The sequence below is a fragment of the Leucoraja erinacea genome, chromosome 4 (genome assembly GCF_028641065.1).
Source record: "Leucoraja erinacea ecotype New England chromosome 4, Leri_hhj_1, whole genome shotgun sequence".
Taxonomy (NCBI): Eukaryota; Metazoa; Chordata; class Chondrichthyes; order Rajiformes; family Rajidae; genus Leucoraja; species Leucoraja erinaceus.
The window spans coordinates 80,668,395-80,693,896 of record NC_073380.1 but is presented as its reverse complement, the minus strand read 5'-3'; the positions used below and the strand labels follow the sequence as shown (position 1 = coordinate 80,693,896).

The 25,502-nt window shown below is 41.8% G+C and overlaps 1 protein-coding gene across 3 annotated transcripts in view; it reads left to right on the top strand.

The window, feature by feature from the left end:
• Positions 1-24,251, top strand: part of sdha (succinate dehydrogenase complex, subunit A, flavoprotein (Fp)) — a 50,596-nt gene extending 26,345 nt beyond the window's left edge. For all 3 annotated transcript variants that reach the window (XM_055634633.1, XM_055634631.1, XM_055634632.1), the window contains exons 9-15: positions 3,174-3,369; positions 6,414-6,585; positions 8,158-8,276; positions 14,939-15,050; positions 16,826-16,956; positions 18,839-18,952; positions 23,560-24,251. In XM_055634633.1, coding sequence (XP_055490608.1) covers positions 3,174-3,369; positions 6,414-6,585; positions 8,158-8,276; positions 14,939-15,050; positions 16,826-16,956; positions 18,839-18,952; positions 23,560-23,646 — 931 coding nt within the window. In that variant the 3' untranslated portion in view covers positions 23,647-24,251. The remainder of the gene's footprint in view (positions 1-3,173; positions 3,370-6,413; positions 6,586-8,157; positions 8,277-14,938; positions 15,051-16,825; positions 16,957-18,838; positions 18,953-23,559) is intronic.
• Positions 24,252-25,502: the final 1,251 nt, after the last annotated feature.

Here is a 25,502-nt window from a genome sequence, read left to right as displayed (position 1 = left end):
CTCAGTGGGCCAAAGGGTCTGTTTCTGCACTATATCTTGAAACTAAACTTAAAAGAAATACCTGGTTTGCCCACACATTTGCGTTAGACAATAGACAATAGGTGCAGGAGTAGGTCATTTGGCCCTTCGAGGCAGCACCGCCATTCAATTTGATCATGGCTGATCATCCCAAAGCAGTACCCCGTTCCTGCCTTCTCCCATATCCCCTGACTCCGCTATTTTTTAAAGCCCTATCTAGTTCTCTCTTGAAAGCATCCAGAGAACCTGCCTCCACCTGAGGCAGAGAATTCCACAGACTCACCATCTCTGTGATGAAAAAGTGTTTCCTCGTTTCCGTTCTAACTGGCTTACTCCTTATTCTTAAACTGTGGCCCCTAGTTCTGGACTCCCCCAACATTGGGAACATGTTTCCTGTGTACAAGCCCAGCTGCATCATCCTCTCAGCATATGACAGTTCCGCCATCCCGGGAATTAACCTTGTAAATCTACGCTGCACTCCCTCAATAGCAAGAATGTCCTTCCTCAAATTAGGGGACCAAAACTGCACACAATACTCCAGGTGTGGTCTCACTAGGGCTCTGTACAACTGCAGAAGGACCTCATTGCTCCTATATTCGATTCCTCGTGTTATAAAGGCCAACATGCCATTCGCTTTCTTCACTGCCTGCTGTAACTGCATGCTTACTTTCATAGACTGATGTACAAGGACCCCCAGATCACGTTGTATTTCCCCTTTTTCCAACTTGACGCCATTTAGATAGTAATCTGAATTCTGGAACATCATCTTTTCCTTGAGCAGTACATTAAATGTTGCAAAGTAATGTTTCATTCCACCTCGATTTTCCTGGTTTATGCAAGACTAGGGTTGGGATGAATGGTTTTGAAATGCTGATTTTTGATTATCCTCAAGAGGGCAGAGTTTAGTTATATTTTTGTACCACAAGCTATTGCCAGGATGTTTTGAGCTTAGAGAATTATAAATGTTTGAAAAAGAGCTGTATTCTCAAGAGCAAATAGAAGAATTGATCTAGGACGTATATGGAGCGGATAGGGTGGAACAAGGTCACAGATAGCTCATTTGTTGAGCTGAATAGGTTTATGTTATCGTCTATCTATGCTAAGTGTAATACTTGATAAAAAAAAATTTTTAAGTGAAAATGCAGGAAATCTGGAAGAAAATCGCTAAATTCTGGAAGGCCATGACTCAGTGGGTCAGGCAACATTTCCAGTACGACGTGTTCATCAGGTTGGAGAGGGCATGAATTCAGGTATCTTTCACCTCTGGAAGGGGATCAAAACTGTGGCAGAAGCAATGTTGCTATCTGCTACGTGCTACCTGCATTACCCCTGCATTAGCCTGGATTTTGGGTTCAGCTGTCAAGGCTCTTGCTGCCAGCTTAGGGCCAATGTCCTGGCCTGGACCTTTGGTTGAACTGCAGCAATTTATCACCCCCAACTCTGGGAGAGATTGTCACTCAGCTCATGGGCTGTAGACATTAATATAGTGACAGATTTATTCCTCACTGAGAGAGAACGCAAGGTCATGGTGGCCGATTGGGAAAGGGGGAGATGCAGCGAGACCTGGGTGTCATGGTACACCAGTCATTGAAGGTAGGCATGCAGGTGCAGCAGGCAGTAAAGAAAGCTAATGGTATGTTGGCTTTCATAGCAAGAGAATTTGAGTATAGGAGCAGGGGGGTTCTACTACAGTTGTACAGGGTCTTGGTGAGACCACACCTGGAGTATTGCGTGCAGTTTTGGTCTCCAAATCTGAGGAAGGACATTATTGCCATAGAGGGAGTGCAGAGAAGGTTCACCAGACTGATTCCTGGGATGTCAGGACTGTCTTATGAAGAAAGACTGGATAGACTTGGTTTATACTCTCTAGAATTTAGGAGATTGAGAGGGGATCTTATAGAAACTTACAAAATTCTTAAGGGGTTGGACAGGCTAGATGCAGGAAGATTGTTCCCGATGTTAGGGAAGTCCAGGACAAGGGGTCACAGCTTAAGGATAAGGGGGACATCCTTTAAAACCGAGATGAGGAGAACTTTTTTCACACAGAGAGTGGTGAATCTCTGGAACTCTCTGCCAGAGGGTAGTTGAGCCAGTTCATTGGCTATATTTAAGAGGGAGTTAGATGTGGCCCTTGTGGCCAAGGGGATCAGAGGGTATGGAGAGAAGGCAGGTACGGGATACTGAGTTGGATGATCAGCCATGATCATATTGAATGGCGGTGCAGGCTCGAAGGGCCGAATGGCCTACTCCTGCACCTAATTTCTATGTTTCTATGTTTTCTATGTCACAAGGTTGAGCAGCAGTATCAAGCAGTGATTGGACTCCAGATTTGGCCTAAGGGCCTGTTTCCATGCTGTATGGCTCTATGACTATGAACAATTAGATGAATTATTGATCTAGAATCATAGAAATATACAGCACAGAAACTGGCTCTTCTGGCCCATCTCATTCGTGCTCACTGTGATGCCTATCTGTGCTAATCCCATTTCCCTGCAATAGGTCCATGTACTTCTCTTTTCCTATCCATGTACATACCAAATGCACATTAAACATCGTAATACTATCTGCTACACTATCTTCTTAGGCACATTGTTCCAGATATTCTCCACCCATTCTGTGAAAAAACTGACCACAGATATCCTTTAAATTTCTCTCCTTTTATCTTAAATCTGAGCTTTCTTGTTCCAGTCTGTGCTGCTGTGGAAAAAAATCTATCTCTCCTATCAATGCCCCTCAGATTTGTTTAAATATCTATGGTCATCCCTCAGCTTCCTATGTTCCAGTGAGAATACACCCAGGTTATGCAATCTCCCATAACTACTGCCCTCCATTCCACACAACAGCTTGATGAATGTCTTCTGCACTTTCTCGCTATTGCTGCCACAGCCTTACTGTTTCGAGCAGAACTATACACAACACTCAAAATAAGGTCTAACCATTGTTTTGTGCAACCGCAGTGATTATCCAACTCAAAGAACGAACTTGCTTTTAAAGAACCTGCTTGATTGTAATTTAGGTAGTCTGGCAATATAATTTCTTGGTACCCAACCCGACTCTATAACACGCACACAGTTGGGTGCAGGGCTCTAGAAGATCCAGTCATTTCCCTGGTGTATTTTCTTGTGATCATCGTTGTTTACTTTTTATTCTAACAGAGGATGTGGCCCCGAAAAAGATCATGTTTACCTGCAACTGCACCATCTGCCCCCTGCGCAACTGGCAATGCGACTGCCTGGTATTTCAGAAACTGCCATGATTTTTGCTGGCGTGGATGTCACCAAAGAGCCTATACCAGTTCTTCCCACTGTGCATTACAATATGGGAGGTGTCCCCACCAACTATAGAGGGCAGGTAATGACAATCCATTGCACTGATTTTAGTTTTGATACGGATTTTATAAATATCAGGCTTGGATTCTCAGGTTGGGAGAGGGCATGGATCCAGGTATCTTTAGCCTCAGGAAGGGGATGGTCTCTGTGGCAGAAGCAATGTTCATGTTTTCCTAGTACTATAATGCAATACTCAGAGTATGATGAATTGTTACAGATGCTTTTGATGAGAAATTAATCAGCCTCTCAGCACTCCTTGATAATGATCTATCTGCAATTTTTCAAGGTCATCAAGAGACTTCTGGGTTTCTTAGTCAATATTTATCTATTGCTTCAAGATTTTCTGGGTATAACTTGAATTCGAGATAATACAAGTGATGAAAATTGGAGGACACCATTTGTATTGTGCTGGCCACTTTGACTATAACAATATTTTGATCTGTAACGTATACGACTTAAAAGTAACTTCAGAAATCGGCAGGCAGAATTAAAAACGTTGTATTGGGGAGGGGGGCAGTGAAGGTGAGGGGAAAGAGAAACGGACCATTCCCATGTTACCTTCCGACAGTAATCAGATACTTGTTCCTGAAAAACACAGCCGCTTTTTCAACTACGGGAGTTTATTGGAATTGACAAGCAGTTGCTTCTATTGACACTTATGCAATGATGCTCTGTTAAACAAAGTGAAGGAGATAGCGGTCTGTGGACAGGTGATGTTTCGGGTTGATACCCTTCTTTAGTCTAAATAGGATCCCATGCTGAAACAACTGTAAATAAGAGGGCTGTGGAGGCCAAGTCAGTGGATATTTTTAGTTGTAGACTACCCCAGGTGGAATATGTGCTTTGGGCCACACACTGGCAGTGGAGAAGGCAAACGTCAAACAGGTTGTTTTGGAAATGGGAAGGGGAGTTTAAACGTCATGCAATCGGGAGCTTGCGATAACAATTGTAGACTGAGCATAGATGCTTTGGGAATTGGTTTTCTATTCTGAGCTTGGTCATTGGCCTCATTGGAAGCACAAGGCAGCATATGAGGTTGGAAGATGTGCCCTTGAATCTCTGTCTCATCTGGAAGGACAATTTGGATCTCTGGATGGTAGTGGAGGTATAAGAACAATTGTTGCACCTCCTGCATTGCAGGGGAAAGTGCCAGAGGTCGGGGAGGGACAGATGTGGAAGATTAACGGCAGTGGAAAGGAAACCGCACTTGCTGATAAAGGGAGTCATTTCAGATGTCTTGGAATGAAAAGCCTCATCTTCTCAGCAGATGTGGCAGAGGTGGAGAAACTGGTTAAAGTGGATGGCAGCCAGAAGTGATTGCAGATTCTGGAACTGAGAGTGTCTCAATTCAACATCTTCTATCCATTTCCCTCCACAGATGTTGCCTAACCGACTGAGCTTCTCAAGCAGTTTGTTTTTAAGAAAAGGATGACATCATTACAAGAGACAGGGTGGGAAGAGATATAGTCTAGGTAACTGTGGGGGTTGTTTAGTTTATAGTAAATATCAGTGGATAGTAAGTTTCCTGAGATGGAGAAATCTACAAAATAGAGAGGTGTCAGAAATGGTCTGTGAATTTAGAAGCAGGTGGTAAGTTAGTAGCAAAGATGACAAAATTGACGTGTACTGCATTGTTGTAGGAAGCAGACATCGATGTAACAGAAAGAATTGGGGAGTGGTACCAGAGGAAGATTGGAATAGGCTGTTCCACACAGCCAATGGAAAGGTAGATGTAGTTAAGGCCCTTGTAACGGCCCATGACTACACCTTTGATTTGTAGGAAATGAAAGGAGTCAAAAGAGAAGTTGTGACAGGTAAAAACAACTTTAGCCAGGTGATGAGAGTGTCAGTGGAGGGTAACCAGTGGCTGGTTGTTGCAGAACGAAGCAGAGGGTTTTAAGACCTTCCTGATGTGTGATGAAGGTGTATAAAATCCTCACATTCATAGTGAAGGTGAGGTTGGAGGGCTGGGTATTCCAGACGTTGTACAAATGGTGGAGGTAATGCAAAGTGTGCCATAAGTAGATGGGAAGGCACTGACAAAGAGAGACACGATAGAATCAAGATATGAGGAGATGTGTTCACAGTGGGGCAAGAGCAAGTTTTGGGTGGCGCAGCAGTAGAGTTGCTGCCTTGCAGCATCAGAGACCTGGTTTTGATCCTCACTATGGGTGCTGTTGGCACGGAGTTGGCACATTCTTTCTGTGACCATGTGGGTTCTCTCCGGCTGTTCCAGTTTCCGCCCACATTCCAAAGATGTGTAGGTTAATTAGTTTTGGTAACTTGTCCCTAGACTGTAGGATGGAACTAGTGTACGGGGTGATTGTTGGTCGGCGCAGACTCAGTGAGCCAAAGGACCTGTTTCCATACTGTATCCATAAACTAAACTAAACTAAACTGGTAGAAACAATGGGTCCAGCAGGGGAAAATGTGCAGGAAGGAACTGCAGATGCTAGTGTATACTGGTGACCTCTGTTTTTGCTTATTTCACCTTCATAATTGTCTCCATCTTCACCCTCCTCTCACGCTTTATTTGTCTGCGTTCATCTATCATTTATCTAACATTCCAAATTCCATTCCTCCCTCACTCCGACCTGGCTCCATCTGTCCATCATCAATAATGCCTGACTCGTGGAGTTACTCCAGCATTCCTTTCTTTTTTGGAACTAGCATCTGCAGTTCCTTCTGCCAACAGTTAATGCCTTGGATGTCAGTCTTATTGATATTAATAATTTTGACTCAAGTTTGGGCTTAACCATAAAGTCGCAAAACGAGGAATGCGCCACTATTCCTCTTCAGCGAGATCATTTTAGTGTGCGGCCTATCTCAATGTTCTTCAAAATTTGGAACATGTTATATTTACAGAGGATTTCATGTTGAGAAAATGGTTGCAGCGACAGATATAACACCACATAGAGCAGTTAATTGTTTGCATAGCTTGCCACATGAACTGCTCCTTAAGATGTTCATTGAGCATGCAGTTTTTGTAAAAAACTACTTATCTTAAGGGAAATCTCTAATTCAAGATAGTACACAATATTTAAGTGGAAAATTTACATCTTGCAGGCGATTAACCATGTAAATGGTAAAGATGTGGTTGTGCCTGGACTCTATGCTTGTGGTGAAGCTGCCAGTGCTTCTGTTCATGGTGCTAATCGGCTGGGAGCAAATTCCCTCCTCGACTTGGTGGTGTTCGGCCGTGCCTGTGCGCTAACCATAACAGAAGTGTCCAAGCCCGGTAAGCTTTCCAACTAGTTTTGCAGTGTTGTTCCAGAGTGCCCAGCTTTGCACCAAATTTGATCTAATTAATCAACGTAAAAATCTGTTCTTGATCCTATGCTTTTGTTTTCCATAAATTCAAATTTGAATATCATTGTAAGAAGGAACTGCAAATGCTGGTTTAAACCGAAGATAGACACAAAGAGCTGGACTAACTGTGCAGGTCGGGCAGCATCTCTGCGTAGAAAGAATGGGTGACGTTTTGGGTCGAGACCCTTCTGCAGACTGAAGAACTGAAGGCTTCAGACTGAAGAAGGGTCTTGACGCGAAACATCACCCAATCCTTCTCTCCAGAGTTGCTGCCTGTCCTGCTGAGTTACACCAGCTTTTTGTGTTCATCTTAAATTTGAATACCAGTTGTATATCAATGTGTAGATGTCCAGTATTTTTCTTTGCTAAATATTATTGAGGTAACTGAGCCCCAAACGGTTCATAGAAAATGTAATTTTTTGGCAACCTGTACTTACCTAGTCCTCTACAGTAAGTTAAAAAATGTTCTCTCCAGTTGGTTCAGGAAATTACACCATAAGGTGCTGAGGCTTAGAGGATTAAAATTGGTAACAGGAATTTTGGCGAAGAATGTGTTTATGGTGATTATTTCTAACATTGCCTCAAAACAAGAGTTCTATACTTTTCATTATTGAAATCCAAAAGCAATGGTTTATTGCCTAGACCTAACTCACGACAGGACTTTTCAGTCCTGTTCCTCCTGACCAAGCAGTTTATGGAGTCTTTCAAATCTTCAAAAGTTTAATTAGGTGTCATTGGGACCGAAAGGGGGCGAAGTTTGCATCACACAGCAAAACAAACGAGCAACAGCAAACCCCACTCCCTGCATCCAACTTATTACCACCTTGCCACTTTCTCACTGTCTCCTGCCATCCATTCTTCCCCAACGCAGTGAACAGGATTTCTTGCCACCATTCTAGGTACCGTATATTTTGTTAAAGTCTATTGCTATATTCAGGGTTGCAAGCAGACTGAATAGAAACTATATTGTCTTTCAACTCTGACTTTTTCATCAGAGCGTCACTTCTGAAGGATATTCATTATTACATAGGCTGGCATAGCAGCCAACATTCTTTCAGCAGGGATCATATTAGCAAGGAATCAGGCCAACTATTGTTGATTGAGGATATTAAGAAAGCTCACTGCTTTTCAAATAGTGTTCTAAGCTAGAAAACAAGTTACATTAAACCCCAACAGCAGGTCCAATCCTTCCACATTACAGCACTGAGCTTGCGGACTAGGTTCAATAATGGCACAACGTTCTAACGCTTGATATGAGAATGCTCTGACTTTATTGTTGCAACCTCCATTTTTGGGCCTTTTCCATTCTAACATTACAAAAAGGTCAGTTTTCTTGTGCTCTTAATACATTTTTTTTGTTAGAATGTGAAATGACAATAGTATAGATTTCGTTTTTTTTATGACGAATTTCTGTCAAGTATCTTCCCAGCAGAATTGAGTTTGGTACTTTTACAATCCGTTTTGGAGGCTGAGGTCCTGTTATTTATTGCTCCAAATCCAGGGGAAGCTCTTTCACCTATTGACCCAAATGCTGGAGAAGAGTCGGTGGCAAACCTTGACCATCTGCGGTTTGCCGATGGAAGTACTCGCACATCTGAACTCCGACTGAACATGCAGAAGGTGAGGGAATAAAAGCAGCATTTGGGATTTATTCAAATACTAGATTTTTAAGTTTCTGGAATGCGCAAGTTAATTGTTGAAAGTAAGGGTTTACTATGTTTAAATAAATTCAGTTCATCAAACTAATATACAAAATATTCCCATAATATCATTAAAGATTGGGTAACACATTGGGGTTCATAATTCCTTCTGTCTCCGACCTGATGTTACTGTACATCTGCAAGTGGACACAAGACTTAGGTGGAAGTGTAGTTAATGGTTCTGGGTTGCACTGTCCAAAAAAAAGTAGCAATGTGTATCCGAATGAAGGATGCCCTTAATGCTCAGTGGCTTCCTTCCTCCATACTTTTATCTTTATATGTTAATATTTTTTTTAACCTGTCTTTCATACATGTCCTGAAAATATCTGGCTTTCTTAAATCACAATCTTTGATGGAGAGTAGGTGTCATGGTAGTGAAGGCATAATTGGGTTTGGCTGCCAGCTTATTAATTGTGATAGATGTTCCATGATCATCTATACTGCTTCACCATCAAGGAATCATCAATTCCCTTTAGAGCAATATATCAAGGTTTTGCCACTGCCTCTTGGGGAAACTGTTGACTAATATTCCAATCTGCATGACTCGGTACCTCTTGAAGCTTTCCAGGAGTAGATGTTTAGTTTTAGTTTAGTTTAGGGATAAAGCGTGGAAACCGGGTCTTCGACTAACTGAGTCCAAGCGGACCAAAACAGGGTCTTCGGCCCACCGAGTCCACACTGACCATCGATCACCTGTACACTAGTTCTAATTCCTACACACCTGGGGCAATTTACAAAAGACAATTAACCTGCAAATCTGTATGACTTTGAAATGTGAGAGGAAACCGGAGCACCCGGAGAAAACCCACGCGGTCACAGGGAGAACGTACAGTTTCCACACAGACAGCACCCAAGGTCAGGATTGAACCCAGGTCTCTGGAGATGCGAGGCAGTAGCATCTCTACTGTTCTGCCACTGTACCACTAGAATTAGTTATGAAAAATTAAAATGATGATTGGTTCAGCACTTTCACATTTACACATTCAATATTAAGCTCTACGATTTTGGTCTGAACAGAATTAACCCATGGAACTCGAATCAAGTGCAAAAAGAGTAAAGTGAGATTAAAAGCCGAAGTTTTACATTCTTACACTACATTACCTGTGATTTTATTCACATTGCAATACATAATCTGTTTATCGAAACAACAGCTACATGTGTATTTAAATATAATTCTTTGGAAAGAGCAGAATTTTATTTTGTAAAAAAGGCCAGAGATTTTTTAAGGGGCAGCCAGATCATATTACAGAGCAGCACATAGTGCTCTGACCAATTGGTCAGAGTGTCATGGTCTGAATTGAACTCTGCTGACAACAGAGATGGAAACAGCATTCAGCATGGAAAGGGTCCTTTGGCCTAACTTGCCCATGTCTACCATGATGTCTCATCAACACTAGTCCCACCTGCCTTTGTCCAATCTATATTATATTACTAAAACTCTCATATGTTTGTTTCTATGTCTGTCTGCTTTTCTCTCATATGTTTGTTTCTATGCCTGTCTGTCCAGTGGATCCTGAAATTCCACCAAAACGGTACACGATAGCACTACAAATGTTGGCCTACCGTACTCGCCATTGTCCTGGGGTGTGGTGTATCAGGTTTTGTTCAGATTGATGGTATATTTTACAATTTATTCACATTTTAATCTTTACAAAATCCAGTTTGACACTGACAGGCAGTAGCGTATGGTGTCACAATGGGATCTCATTAACATAAACTACCCATCAGCAGTGTTCAACCCCACAATGACATCACAATGGGATCTCATTTACATCAAAGAAAAAACTCAGTTTTCAAATACACAGCAGCATTCCTTTCAGAATGATGTTATATTTTACAATTTATTCACATTTTAAACTTTCAAAAAATCACTTTTAAAACACCAAACGTTTCACTTAAAAACTTTCCTTGCCCATTCCCATGTTAACAAATGACAGGACTCCCAGTGCAATGAGAGATTTGTTACATTATTCTAATGGAGAGTGGGGGAGGGGAGGAGGAGAAATGTTATTTAAACATTGTGTTTAGTTGGGGAGTGGGATAGGGGAGAGATGAGGAGTGGGGGGAGGGAGGGGAGAGTGGTTGCAGGGAGGTAGAGGGGGGGGGGGGGGGGGGGAGGGAGGGGAGAGTGGTTGTACAGGGAGGGAGGGAGGGGGAGGAGGGGGGGAGGGAGGGGGTAGTGGGAAAGGAGGGAGGGAGGGAGTGAGTGAGCGTAGGGGAAAGGAGAGAGGGAGAGGTGAGGGAGGGAGTGGGGGAGGGGAGGAGGAGAGGGGAAAGAAGAAGGAGGGTGAAGAGGAGGGGGAGGGAGTGCTGGGGAGATGAGGGGAAATGAGTCGCGCCTGTGCAGTTGGGGACTATGGGTGAGTGGTGGAATAATGCAGTGGGGGAAGGGGTTGCCTTGGGGGAACGGGTGAGTTGTGGAATATTGCATTGGGGGAACGGGGTCCAACGGGTCCCACTTGGTCTAGTATCTTTCTAAACCTTTCCTCTCCATGTACCTGTTCAAATGTCTTGTGAACGTTGATATGGAACCTGCCTCAACTACCTCCTCTGGTAGCTTGCTCCATATACCCACCACTCTGTGTGAAAAAGCTGTCCCTCGGGTTCCTGTTAAATCTTTTCCCTCTCACTGTAAAATCTATGTGCCCTGGTTCTTGATTCCCCTACTCATAGTCATCGAGTGATACAGTGTGAAACAGGTCCTTCGTTCCAACTTGCCCACATCAACCAAATTGGCCCAGCGACACTTGTTCCACCTGCCAGCATTTAGTTCATATCACTCCAAACCTGTCCTGGCCACGTACCTGTCTATAACTGTTTCTTAAATGTTGGAATAGTCCCTGCCTCAACTACCTCCTGTGGCAGCTTGTTCCATACACCCACTATCTTTTGTGTGAAAAAGTTACCCCTATTAAATCCTATTAATAGGAAGATTCCTATTAAATCTTTTCCCCTTCACCTTAAACCTATGACCTCTGGTCCTCGATTCACCTTCTCTGGGCAAGAAACTCTTTGCATCTACCCGATCGAGTCCTTAATTGATTTTATACACCTGTATAAGATCACCCCTCATCCTCCTGCGCTCCAAGGAATAGAGTCCCAGCCTACTCAAACTCCGCCTGTAGCTCAGACCCTCTAGTCCTGGCAATATCCTCGTAAATCTCTGAAACCTTACCAGCTTGACAACATCTTTACTATACCACGCTGCCCAGAACTGAGCACAATACTCTAAATGTGGCCTCACTAACGTTTTATGCAACTGCAACATGACCTCCCTACTACTATACCCAGGGTGAATACACAGTCTTTTACCCAATCTATTCTCCTCATGATCACTTACACCTCTATAAGATCTCCCCTCAGCCTCCTGCCTTACACCTTTCTTATTTCTAAGCTTCATGCATACGGCTCCACTGGTAAACCCACCAGTATGTCCTCTCTGAGTGCCGCAGTGACAATTGCCCTAATTACTAGCACAACTACTCCACCTCCTTTGCCTCCCTCTTGATTCACGCCTGAAACATCGATACATTGAAAATTGAGCTGCCAACCAAGTCACTCCCGTAACTACATTTGCACAATGACCACATAGACCCAAGCATCAATCCAGGCTCTCCGTTCATCTGCTTTCTTCACAATACTTACATTGAAATAAACACACTTCAGCCCATCAGCATCACCATATTCCTTCACCTCTCCTTGCCTGTCATCCCTTTGAAATTTACTAGTCCTAACCTCTATCTTCTCATCACTCCTAATTTCTGAGCTACTCCTTTTTAACCCACCGCCCTGCCTCTCAAGTTTAAATCCTCCCGAGTAGATCTAGCGAACGAAAAATTACGCTCGCTCAGCACCAGGTGCTGTGTAAAAATATATATTTCTAATATCTACCATTTTCTGGGTATAGAAGCATTAGTCAGCATCACTGACGATAGATGTGTAGGAAGTAATTACAGATGCTGGTTTAAACCGAAGATAGACACAAAAAGCTGGAGTAACTCAGCAGAACAGGCAGCATCTCTGGAGAGAAGGAATGGTGACCCTTCTTCAGAAACGTCACCCATTCCTTCTCTCCAGAGATGCAGCCTGTCCCGCTCAGTTACTCGGGTATTTTGCGTCTATCATTGATGATGGAGCTGGTTCTAGTTTTAGGACTCCTAGCTGTAGATTGCTGAGTAAAGCGTAGCTCAATCTGTTTTCCCGGTTGCCTTTAATATCCTAAAACTTCAATGAGAGTATCTATTAGTTTCAAATTAGGGGGAATAAATCCCTACGTGATCCAATAATGTGATAATGTAGTCAACATATAATTTTGATAAAATCTTTCTACCCATTTCATAAACATTCTAGCTATTTAAGAAAAGGGATTTGGTTGATTACCTTCTGTGAGTAAATGTTTACTCTGTTCACTACTGAGCGACCTCACTCTAATTTCAAGTCCCCGTTATTTATTCTCACCAGACAAATTATTTTCTCTGTCAGATATCTCTTAATCTTCTAAACGCTAGGAAAAGGAGGGTAGTTTATGCAACCTAATCTCAATTTAACCCCATAGGCCCCAGTATTATCCTGATAAAAATACATGAGAATAAATAGTTCATGTTTGTAATGTGTATCACACGTGACAAAGACACACATTTGTTAGTCCTTACTTTTTTTACTTTTTTGTTAATTACTACTAGTACTGCATTTTTAAAGTTTAAAAAAAATGTTGTTACAATGGACCAAACTGCAATCCTGGGGGTACATCAGAATAACAAGTTATAATTCTATGTCCTCACGCGTCTGTGAACAGTTATATTTCAATACAATACAGAATGAAAGATTTATAGTGGTCAGTCCATAACTTTAGAAATAACGATGCCCAAACATTTGGTTTTGGAAGGTTATAATTGTAGAAGAAATCACTGGTCTGAAATTATCATTTATACCTCCACGCACAGAGCAACCTTGATTTACACAATAATGTGAAAAGACCTAAATTATTTATGTCATGTCAATTGCCAGAAAATCCCACTCCAACTCGAAGCAGGATTTACTTAGCCAGTGGTATGGCGTTAAAGCTCCTATCCCCAGATACAGTATGGAAACAGTCCTTTGGCCTACTGAGTCCACAGTGACCATTGATCACCCATTCACACTAGTTCTATCCTCTGCCACTTTCTCATCCACTCCCTACACTTTTTGGGCATTTTTAAAAATATTTAAAAGACCAATTAATCTACAAGCCCATACTTGTTTGGGACGTGGGAGGAAACTGCAGCATCCAGAAGAAACTCACCTGAAGAACGTACAAACTCCACATGGACAGCACCTGGGTCACTCCTGCTGTGAGGCAGAAGCTCTACCAGCTGCTCCACTATGCTGACAGAAATGTATTTATTTGTTGTTGAGATGTGGACATTGTTGTCGTTTATTGTTCTTTCTTCATTTTCCACGATCTGCCACAGTGAGAATTGAACTGGTTTATGGATTAATGGCCCAGTACAGATGGCGCTCAATAGCTGAATTTCAATGTTACCTCTTCCATCCACACCATGCTTATGGATTTCCCCAATTTCTTTCTTGGCCACTGAATTATTTCCACCTCACCATTACAATCCTTTATCTGGCAGCCACCCGCATGGTCTGTCTCCCAATATTTTCTTCGCTCTTCGGTTTGGGATTACAAGGCAAAAGCTTTGTCTATCATGCACGTTTCCTTGGGTTTAGTGCAGTGTCATATCGCTACTTCTCTTTCAGATGTGATCCTCTTGGCCCACGTCAGGAGTTGCTGTAAATCATATTTTGCTTTCAGACTCTAATGTGGTGTATCTACTGATGGTTTTGTTATACAATTGGATACTGCACTTTGCTGGAGAATGTACAGTTACCAATGGACATTTTCTTGATAAACTCTTATATTTTACCTTGGAGTTAATACAATACAATATACAATACAATACAATACAATACCATTTATTTGTCATTTGAACCTCACATGAGGTTCAAACGAAATTTGGTTTCTGCAGCCATACAAGAAAAGAACCAAGATACACCAACACAATTTACACAAACATCCATCATAGTGAATCTCCTCCTCACTGTGATGGAAGGCAAAGTCTTGTCTCTCCCCTGCTCTCCATTCTTCTCCCGATGTCAAAGTCAAAGCCCCCGGCGGGCGCTAGCAAATCCGCGGCCATTTAAAGCCATGCCGGGCGATGTAAGGCCCTGCTCCGGGTCTTGATGTTGGAGCCCCCGGCGGGTGCTAGCAAGTCCGCGGCAATTTAAAGTCGCGCCGGCTGGGAGCTTTGGCTTTCTTAGCACTGTTTGTCAGTTTATTATCTCAATCAATATGAATGTAGTGCTAAAAGGATGCATGTCAATGGTTCAGTGTGAATTTAATCTGGAAATTAATAATTATAAATTGGTGATAAAAAATGTCTTCAATTAAATCAGCGCAATACATCCTTTGCATACAATCTTCCAATTTGTTTACAATCTGGAATTTTCCCAAGAGGGTGTGTAGAACAACTAACCTGCACTGGTCATTAAAGAGATATACTGGAGACTGATGTTGCATTTAATTCCTACCTTTAACAGTGCATGCAAAGTCACGCAGCTGTGTTCCGCACAGGGCCTGTGCTAAAAGAAGGCTGTGAAAAGTTGGGCGAGTTGTATGATTCCTTGAGTGACATCAAGACATTTGACAGAGGTAAATATTCTTCCTAAAATAATGAAAAATGCTGGAAATACTACTTGATTAATGCGATAACATCTTTGTGGAGAGACACATAGTTAACGTTTCAGACCATTGACTTTTTGGACAAAGGGATGACGATATTTTTTGATACATTGAATAAATTGCCACTTCATTCCAAGAATTATTTCAGTGTAGTAACCAAAGGGTTAAGTTTCAGATTAAAAAAAAGGGTAATTTTGGAAACTGTCATCCTTGGAAAGAGAAACCATTATCGTTTCTTATTGCAATCAGTTGAATTTTACTTTGTCAGAAGCAAGAAAGAGAGAAATAGTTAAGTTACAGGGAGGGTATGGTATATTATCCATTAGGTTGAGACCAAGTTTTCCAAGGAGATAAATTGTAGATTAACTCATCTAGTTAATATGTGTAGGAAGGAACTGCAGATGCTGGTTTAAACCGAAGATAGACACAAAAAGCTGAGTAACTCAGCGGGTCAGACAGCATCTCTGGAGAAAAGGAATAGTTGATAGCTTAATGTGGGAATTAGAAATAACACGAGCAAAGGAAGATAAACACTTTGAAATGATGGCAATTAGAGAAAGTTCATTCAAAGAACAACAGAGACTGCAAAATGTCGAGTTGCACGAAATGTCCAGTGGGTAGAGAAAACCGGGCTAGTGTTCTAGATGGATGAATCATCTGCCTGCCCTGTGCTTTGAATTTAAATTGGGTTTCATTGTTCCACTGTTAAAGGCTATAAAAGGAAGAGATCAAACTGTGGAAATGTGATGCGACGGAGTGCTAAAAAGATGGGCAACTAAAAGTGAATGTTCACTGTTAAAGATTGAACAGTCATGCTTTGGGGAGGTCAGAAAATCTGGATTAGATTTATCCGAAGTAAGAGACCACACTGTATTGTAAGTGAATTGCTGCCTCCTTTGGAAGGACAGTTCAGACCCTTGGATGATGGGGGAAGAAGAGATAAAAGGACAAGGGTTGTATCTCCTGTGGTAACATGGGGAAATGATGTGAGATGGGAATGGTGTGTGGAGACGGAAGTGCTGACCAGGGAATTTCAAGGGGAGCAGTCGCTTCATTATGTTGAAAGGGAAATGATAGTAGAGTCATGTCAGGTGGTGGAATAACATTGAAGGTGGCGGAAATTGCAAAGGATGATCTATTGTATAAGGACGCTGGTTGATGGAAATTGGGGACCATGGAAATGAGGAGAGGGATTTGGAGCAGATACGTGGGGAAATGTGAATTGTGATCAAGGGCTCTTTCAGCTATGGTCAAGGAGCACCACAGTGCATGCCAAGCAAAACATATCTTAGAGGCACACGCGTCGTGTGTCGTCATTAGAACAGTTGGCACGGAGAAGGAGAAACTGGGAAAATGGAATTGGAATTTTACTGAAACTCTTACAATCAACAAGCAAAAAACTGATGAGATGGAATGTTTAGTTTATTATTGTCACATGTACTGAGGTACAGTGAAAAGCTTTTTGTTGCATGCTATCCAGTCAGTGAAAAGTTTGTACATTATTACAGTCATGCCATCCACAGTGTACAGGTACAGGATAAAGGGTATCATGTTTAGTGCAGGATAAGTCTGATTAAAGAAAACCTAAAATGAGATAGATGGGAATATTTGAAATGAAGACAGAAAATGCTGGACCTACTCAGCTAATCAGGCAGCAACTGTGGTGAAATTATGAGTTCATTTCCACTCTGCTGAAGGGTTATTAAACCTGTGATTGTGTTAATGAGACCTGTGCTTTTTTTCAGGAATTGTTTGGAACTCTGACCTGATTGAAACGTTAGAGCTGCAAAATTTGATGCTGTGTGCCATGCAGACTATCAATGGTGCAGAGGCTCGCAAAGAGAGCAGAGGAGCCCACGCTCGGGAGGATTTCAAGGTTAGGGTCATCTCTAAAACAATGTTACAACAAAACTTAACCACCACAAAATTGCATGAATTGTGCATTGATTTTATGTGAAATTAGACTTTTTCTAATTTATCATGGTCGGTTTTCTAGTGGGCGGTCACGGTGGCGCAGCGGTAGAGTTGCTGCCTTACAACAAATGCAGCGCCGGAGACCCGGGTTCTGTCTGTACGGAGTTTGTATGTTCTCCCCATGATCTGCGTGGGTTTTCTCCGAGGTCTTCGGTTTCCTCCCACACTCCAAAGACGTACAGGTTTGTCGGTTAATTGGCTTGGTAAATGTAAAAAGATTGTCCCTAGTGGGTGTAGGATGGTGTTAATGAGCGGGGATCACTGGTCGGTGCAGACCCAGTGTGTCGAAGGGCCTGTTACCGCGCTGTATCTATGAACTAGATTTTATCAAACACAGAAAATGGTACAGATATTCATCAGACCAGATATTTAATAAGGAGCTATTGGCCTGAAACATTAATCTGTTTGTCTCTACAGATAATTTCATATTTCCAGTTTCTATGGGTTTTTGCTTTACAAATAACACTTAAAAACTACTCCCTGTACTGATTATTGCAAATATTTTTCTTTTAGTTTTAGAGTTACAGCATGGGAATAGATCCTTTAGCCCACCGAGTGCACGCCAACCATTGATCACTCATTCACATTAGTTCTATATTATTCCACTTTATCCACTGCTCCCAACACACTTGGGGCAATTTTACAGACTAATTCACCTACAAACTCTCATGTCTTTGGGATGTGGAACAAAGCCAGAGTATGCGGTCACAGGGAGTGTGCAAACTCCACACAGACAGCACCCGAGGTCAGGATCGAACCCGGGTTTCTGGCGCTGTAAGGCAGCAGCTCTACCATTAAGGAAAATTACTGCAATCAGTTGAATTTTACTTGAACCTTTCTGCTTAACTTCCTGGCCTCGCAATAGAACACTTTGTCAGACCCATGGAAGCTAGTGTATTATGCTTATTCAATGATCCCTCATCTGAAGTCTGAACTGTTGAGTATCTGCAGAATTCAGTAGCTAGTGGGTTTTTGTGGAACATGGAACGTCTGAACAAAAAAACAACCTCAACGTAATTTTCTACCGATCGTTAAAAATATCGAAGCCATCCCAATCTGATCAATATTCCCCCTCTGGTTTTGCAAACTTTTTAATTAACAGTGGAATCCTGTTTTTAAAATATTAATAGAGAGTTTGTTTTTGGTAGCCTTTTACAGGGTATTCTTTGCAGTGGCAGAGGGCTTAACATGGAACCCATTTGTCAGAATGTCCCCTTCCTTCTTAGGTCTGTACACGTGGAAAATCATTGACTTGATATTTAATCTGTTAGCATTGTGGTAGTTTCACATGCCTGGACTCTGAGTACAGAAAATCATTTTTTGGGTGTCATGAACCCAGGTAGTGGAGGTATCCCAAATTGATTTACATTCAGTTATTTTGAAATGTAATCGACTGCATAACGTAGCAAAATTTGTGTGCAACAAATAGCAGCGTGAAAGTGATAGGATGAATTGGTGTTTAAAAAGGAACTGCAGATGCTGGAAAATCGAAGGTAGACAAAAGTGCTGGAGGAAACTCAGCGGGTGAGGCAGCATCTATGGAGCGAAGGAAATAGGCAACGTTTCAGGCCGAAACCGTTCTTCAGACTGAATTGGTGTACTTTGTTGACTGGTAGATTAGCCTTGAGATCGCTCCCTTATGCTGTGAATGGTGCCGTAATTTGTTAGACCCTCTTGTGAGTACAATTAACTAGATTTCATATTGCCATTCATGAAAGGACTGAGAATATTTATTTGTGGCTGTGTCTGAAGTGTTGACTTTCTCATTTCTTTTGTCATTTTAGGTGAGAATTGATGAATATGATTTTGCAAAGCCATTGCAAGGTCAAGAGAAAAAATCAGTTGATGAACACTGGCGAAAACACACCCTATCATCTATGGATCCAAAAACTGGAAAGGTGAGAAAGTTTGACTAGGATAACATAGAAACATAGAAATTAGGTGCAGGAGTAGGCCATTCGGCCCTTCGAGCCTGCACCGCCATTCAATATGATCATGGCTGATCATCCAACTCAGTATCCCGTATCTGCCTTCTCTCCATACCCTCTATCCCCTTGGCCACAAGGGCCACATCTAACTCCATCTTAAATATAGCCAATGAACTGGCCTCAACTACCCTCTGTGGCAGAGAGTTCCAGAGATTCACCACTCTCTGTGTGAAAAAAGTTCTCCTCATCTCGGTTTTAAAGGATTTCCCCCTTATCCTTAAGCTGTGACCCCTTGTCCTGAACTTCCCCAACATCGGGAACAATCTTCCTGCATCTAGCCTGTCCAACCCCTTAAGAATTTTGTATGTTTCTATAAGATCCCCTCTCAATCTCCTAAATTCTAGAGAGTATAAACCAAGTCTATCCAGTCTTTCTTCATAAGACAGTCCTGACATCCCAGGAATCAGTCTGGTGAACCTTCTCTGCACTCCCTCTATGGCAATAATGTCCTTCCTCAGATTTGGAGACCAAAACTGCACGCAATAAACAGAAGAAAGTTTGCACAAAAAAGGTTTCTTGTGCATAAAATCTACAGAACAAAAACATGTTTTTTGGCCCAACCATGCTGACCAAGATGTCTATATCCCAGCAACCCTTTTTCTATCCATGTACCTGTCAGGGGGAGGGTCCTGACCAGAGGTGTCGCCTGTCCATTTTCTCCAAGGATGCTCCCCCACCCACTGAGTTGTTCCAGCATTTCTTGCCCAAATGTCTTTTTCAACTTCGTAATTGTAGCAACCTCTACGGATTCCTCTATTAGTTTGTTCCACATTCCACCTACCTCTGTGTCGAAATACCTGCCCCTTGGCTCCCTTCTACACTGCCCTCCATAATGTTTGGGCCAAAGACCAATCATTTATTTATTTGCCTCTGTACTCCACAGTTTGAGATTTCTAATAGAAAAAAATCACGTGGTTAAAGTGCATATTGTCAGATTTTAATAAAGGCCATTTTTATACATTTTGGTTTCACCATGTAGAAATTACAGCAGTGTTTATACATAGTCTCCCCATTTCAGGGCACCATAATGTTTGGGACACAGCAATGTAATGTGAATGAAAGTAGTCGTGTTTAGTATTTTGTTGCATGCAATGACTCCTTGAAGTCTGTGATTCATGGACATCACCAGTTAGAAATATAGAAACATAGAAAATAGGTGCAGGAGTAGGCCATTCGGCCCTTCGAGCCTGCACCGCCATTAAATATGATCATGGCTGACCATCCAACTCGGTATCCCATACCTGCCTTCTCTCCATACCCCCTGATCCCTTTAGCCACAAGGGCCACATCTAAATCCCTCTTAAATATAGCCAATGAACTGTCCTCAACTACCTTCTGTGGCAGAGAATTCCAGAGATTCACCACTCTCTGTGTAAAAAATGATTTTCTCATCTCGGTCCTAAAAGACTTTCCTCTTATCCTCAAACTGTGACCCCTTGTTCTGGACTTCCCCAATATTGGGAATAATCTTCCTGCATCTAGCCTATCCAACCCCTTAAGAATTTTGTAAGTTTCTAAAAGATCCCCCCTCAATCTTCTAAATTCTAGCGAGTACAAGCCGAGTCTATATGAAAGTCCTGCCATCCCAGGAATCAGTGTGGTGAACCTTCTCTGTACTCCCTCTATGGCAAGAATGTCTTTCCTCAGATTAGGAGACCAAAACTGTATGCAATACTCCAGGTGTGGTCTCACCAAGACCCTGTACAACTGCAGTAGAACCTCCCTGCTCTTATAATCAAATCCTTTTGCTATGAATGCTGAGTGTCTTCTCTGGTGATGCTCTGCCAGGCCTGTATTGCAGCCATCTTCAGCTTATGCTTGTTTTGGGGGCTAGTCCCCAGTTTTCTCTTTAGCATATAAAAGGCATGCTCAATTGGGTCAGATTGACAAATCTATGTCCTCTGCTTTTAGACTTCTATCCTGGGAAAATGATTGTGACCATCCTCATTATCGATGCCTATGATGATTTTATATGTCCCCATAAGATCACTATTTAGGCTTATATACTGGAGGGAATGGGATGGAGGGGGCGGAGGGGACAGTCACAGCCTCTCTACCCTCTCCTTGTATCTCAAATTCTCCAATCCTGGTAGCGACCTTGTGCATCCTTTTTTTCTGCACTCTTTTCAAATGTAATGACATCTTTCCTGTAGCTGGACAACTAGAACTTGTATACAGAATTCCAGAACTTGTCTCACCAACGCCTTGTACAGTTTGGTTTCGAGATACACCATGGAGATGGAGACTTTGGCCCACCAAGCTGACCATCGATTACCCGTTCACATTTGTTCTATGTTATCCTATTTTTTCATATTCACCCCTTACACACTAGGGATAATTTTCAGAGGCCAATTAACCTACAAACCAGTACATTTTGGCATGTGGGAAGAAACCGGAGTTTTCGCATGATTCATTAGTCAGGGCCTTGAGTGCAGAAGTTGCACTGTAGAATTCTCTGCCTCAGAGGGCAGTGGAGGCAGGTTCTCTGGATGCTTTCAAGAGAGAGCTATATAGGGCTCTTAAAGATAGCAGGGTCAGGGGATATGGGGAGAAGGCAGGAACGGGGTACTGATTGAGGATGATCAGCCATGCTCACATTGAATGGTGGTGCTGGCTCGAAGGGCCAAATGACCTACTCCTGCACCTATTGTCTATTGCAATATAAAGTCTCAACTCCTGCACTCGATGCCCTGACTGATGAGGCACATACCCCAAGCATCTCTTTCACCATCTTATCTACCTGTATTGCCACTGTCAGGGAGCCATGTATCTGTACTACAGGATGCTGCCACATTCCCCAGGATCACACTATTTATTGTGCTAGACCTGCCCTAGTTTAACTTGCCAAATTCCAACACTTCGCACTTCCATCTGCCATTCCTTGGCCCACTTCCCCAGTTAATCTATTGATTGAGAAATACCGTTCCATCCGGATAATATATTTTTTTCATTGCAAGCTTTATTTAAATGGCTAATTTTACAAATGCTGTTGTCACAAGATGTTTTTAATTGTTGTTCACACAATTTAGGAAATTGCAGATACTGTAATCATGATTTTCTGGCAACAAAACTCTTTGATGGAAAGATATTCTTCTATTTCAATATAGTTTTAGAGATACAGCGTGGAAACAGACCCTTCGGCCCACTGAGTCCGCGCCGACCAGTGATCCCCGCACATTAACACTATCCTACACACACTGGGGACCATTTACAATTTTACCAAAGGCAATTAACCTACAAACCTGTGTGTTTTTGGAGTGTGGGAAGAAACTGGAGCACCCGGGGAAAACCCATGCAGGTCACGGGGAGAATGTACAAACTCCTTACAGACAGTACCCGTAGTCATGTTCGAACTCAGATCCCTGGCTCTGTAAGGCAGCAACTCTACCACTGCACTATCGTGCCGCCCTGTTCTATTTTCATTCTCATGGTGGAAGAAAAATATGAAGGAGCGGGCATATTTATAGGCTATTTTAACAGTTTGGCAGGATTTAATGTGGATTGCCTTTCCGTTCCTATGATCATTGTTTTATCAGTTGATAGGCAGTTAATTCCCACACAGCAGGAAGGGATGTACGTGCTCATGTCACCCATATAGTGGTGGAGAATTGACAGACTTCTGGCATCATTGAACTGTGGGAGTTTACATGCTCTACCCTCCCATATAGTGGTGGGAGTTTTGCATGTTCGTTCACCCGTTCAGTGGGAGTTACAACCCACCCTCGCCAAACGCAAGAGTCCTGCACAATGTCAACTAAGAATTTGCAGATGGAGTAATGGATTTTAATTACCAGAAGCATCTAGAATGGTATTCCAACCTTATGCCCGATGACACCGGAGAATATCTTGCTGAGCAAGAGCTTGTGTATGTAGAAATTCTGATTAAAATAGACCATCTGAAATGGTCTTTTAAATTGGACTCCACATGGGGCTGCTTTAATTAATTAATTAGGAGCATGTGCTTATGATGAGGGGTGAAAAGACAAAACACTACATTGCAGACATTCCCATGAGTCAGCTTTCATGTAGTTATCTCATTAGATATGGGCCATGGGTTTTCAAATTTGGCTGTAGCTGGATTCTGCGGATAACCAGTTTTCCAGGTAGAATTTATCTTTTTTTCCTCTTTTTGTCAATTTACCAGCATTTCCTGAACTCTTATTTTCCTTTAGTTTGTTTTGAAGTTGTGTGAAGGAAGGAACTGCAGATGCTGGTTTAAACCAAAGATAGACACAAAGTGCTGGAGTAGTTCAGACAGTCTGAAGAAAGGTCTCTGACCCGAAATGTCGCTCATTCCTTTCTATCCAGAGATGCTGCCTGTCCGGCTGAGTTACTCCAGCATTTTGTGTCTATCTTGAAGTTATGTGTTGTGGGATGTATGTCATATTAATTAAATCTATTGGAGCATATTTGGTCTATATTGTTTGAAATGAATAAGAATTGCATGCCAGTGAAGGGTTAGTTGACAGTAAACCGACATCTCTTCTAATCAATCACGTGTAACTTTGAAATTCTAGGTGACTCTGAACTACAGACCTGTAATAGATACAACATTGGATGCTGAAGATTGTGCCTCCGTTCCTCCAGCAATACGTTCATATTAGCACAACTGCACTGGTAAATCCACTGCAAAGTGAATTGGCGTAAAACAGTCATCTATCAAATGCTTTATTTAAAAAAACTCTGTATAATATTGTATTGGCAAATTACGTTCCCATCTGACCTGTTCCTATTTTCTAACTATCAATTGTGTTGTAAAAGGTGAGCTTCACCTTCAATATCATAGTGGGTGCTAATAATGAAAGCAATGCTCTTTGTGTATTTATCCATAAATGATTTCTCTTAAATAGAATACATAATTAGTGCAGCAGCATTGGGGAACATGCACTGCAGATGCTAGAAGCATCTCAGCCAGTTCAATAGAAAAATTAGTTTTGCAATGACATTATGGATATGCGCTCCTGAAATTGTAAAATCCTATCTCAAAATGATTATTTTTTCCATTTATAATGAAGGTTGGCAATGAATCCTTTGCTGTGGGATATTTGTACTTTGTGGGTCTTCTGTGTCGGTTCAGCTGAACATTATCTGTGAAGCTCCCACACAACAGCCGTGATGGATTGTTTTATTGTTGTAAAAAGACTTGAATGTTCAAAAGGATACATATGTACTGTACATTCTGAATAAAGCAGAGTTCAGCACTCCCAAAGTCTGTGCATCGCTGGTCTATTTGAGACATTTTCGTAAAATCTTTCTCAGTTTTCATATTTAAAATGACACGGTTGCATTATGTTGCATCTCTCATGACCTCCGGACACCTCAAGTGTGAAGAAGGGTCTCAACCCGAAATGTCACCCATTCCTTCTCTTCAGAGATATCGCCTGATCCGCTGAGTTACTCCAGCATTTTGTGTCTATCTTTGGTGTAAACCAGCATCTGCAGTTCCTTCCTACACATCATTATTACTACTGATGAAGTATGGTCACTACCATAACATATGAAATGTATTGATCAATTTGCACAAAGATAAATCCCATGGAAATTATTGTTATAAACTACGGAGTAATTGTGCTTGACGGTTAAGGTTTCATATTTACCACTGAGATTTTTGAGTATCTGAATACTTATGTAAATGTGATATTTCAGTTATTTCTTTTCAATTACTTTACAAAAATTTCTAAACACCTGTTTTTGCTTTTTTATTATGGAGTATTGTGTATAGGTTGATCATAAAAAATAAATGAATTTGATCCATTTTAAAATAAGGCTGTAACGTAACAAAATGTAGAAAAGTGCAGGGACCTGAATACTTTCTGAATGCACTGTATACAGAGGGCAGTAATAACTGAGAACAGAACCTTGTGGAGTACCAAGGTTGAGAATTGCTGTCGTTATGCTGAAGGATATATTCAAATAATTATGGTGAACATAAGCCAAAAGGTGTCATTTGCAATATGTCGGAGTCGTACTAAGCGATCATAGTTGGAAACATGCTTATCATAGAGTAATAGAGCGTGGAAACAGGCCCTTTGGCCCAACGTGCCACACCAGCCAACATCCCATCTACATTAGTCTCACCTGCCTGTGTTTGGCCTATTTCCTCCCAAACCTGTCCTATCCATATACCTGTCTGACTGTTTCTTAAATGTAGGTGTAGTCCCTGCCTCAACTACCTCCTCTGGCAGCTTCCATACACCCACCACCTTTTATGTGAAAAAGTTACCCATCAGATTCCTATTAAATCTTTTCCACTTCACCTTAAACCTATGTCCTCTTGTTCTTGATTCACCTATTCTGGGCAAGAAACCCTGTGCATCTACCCGATCTATTCCTCTCATTTTTTAATTATAATCTATCATTTCCAGACCAGAGACACACAATTTTTAAGCTTGGTGTGTAAGAACGAGCTGCAGATGCGATTTAAAACTAAGATAGACACAAAATGCTGGAGTAACTCAGC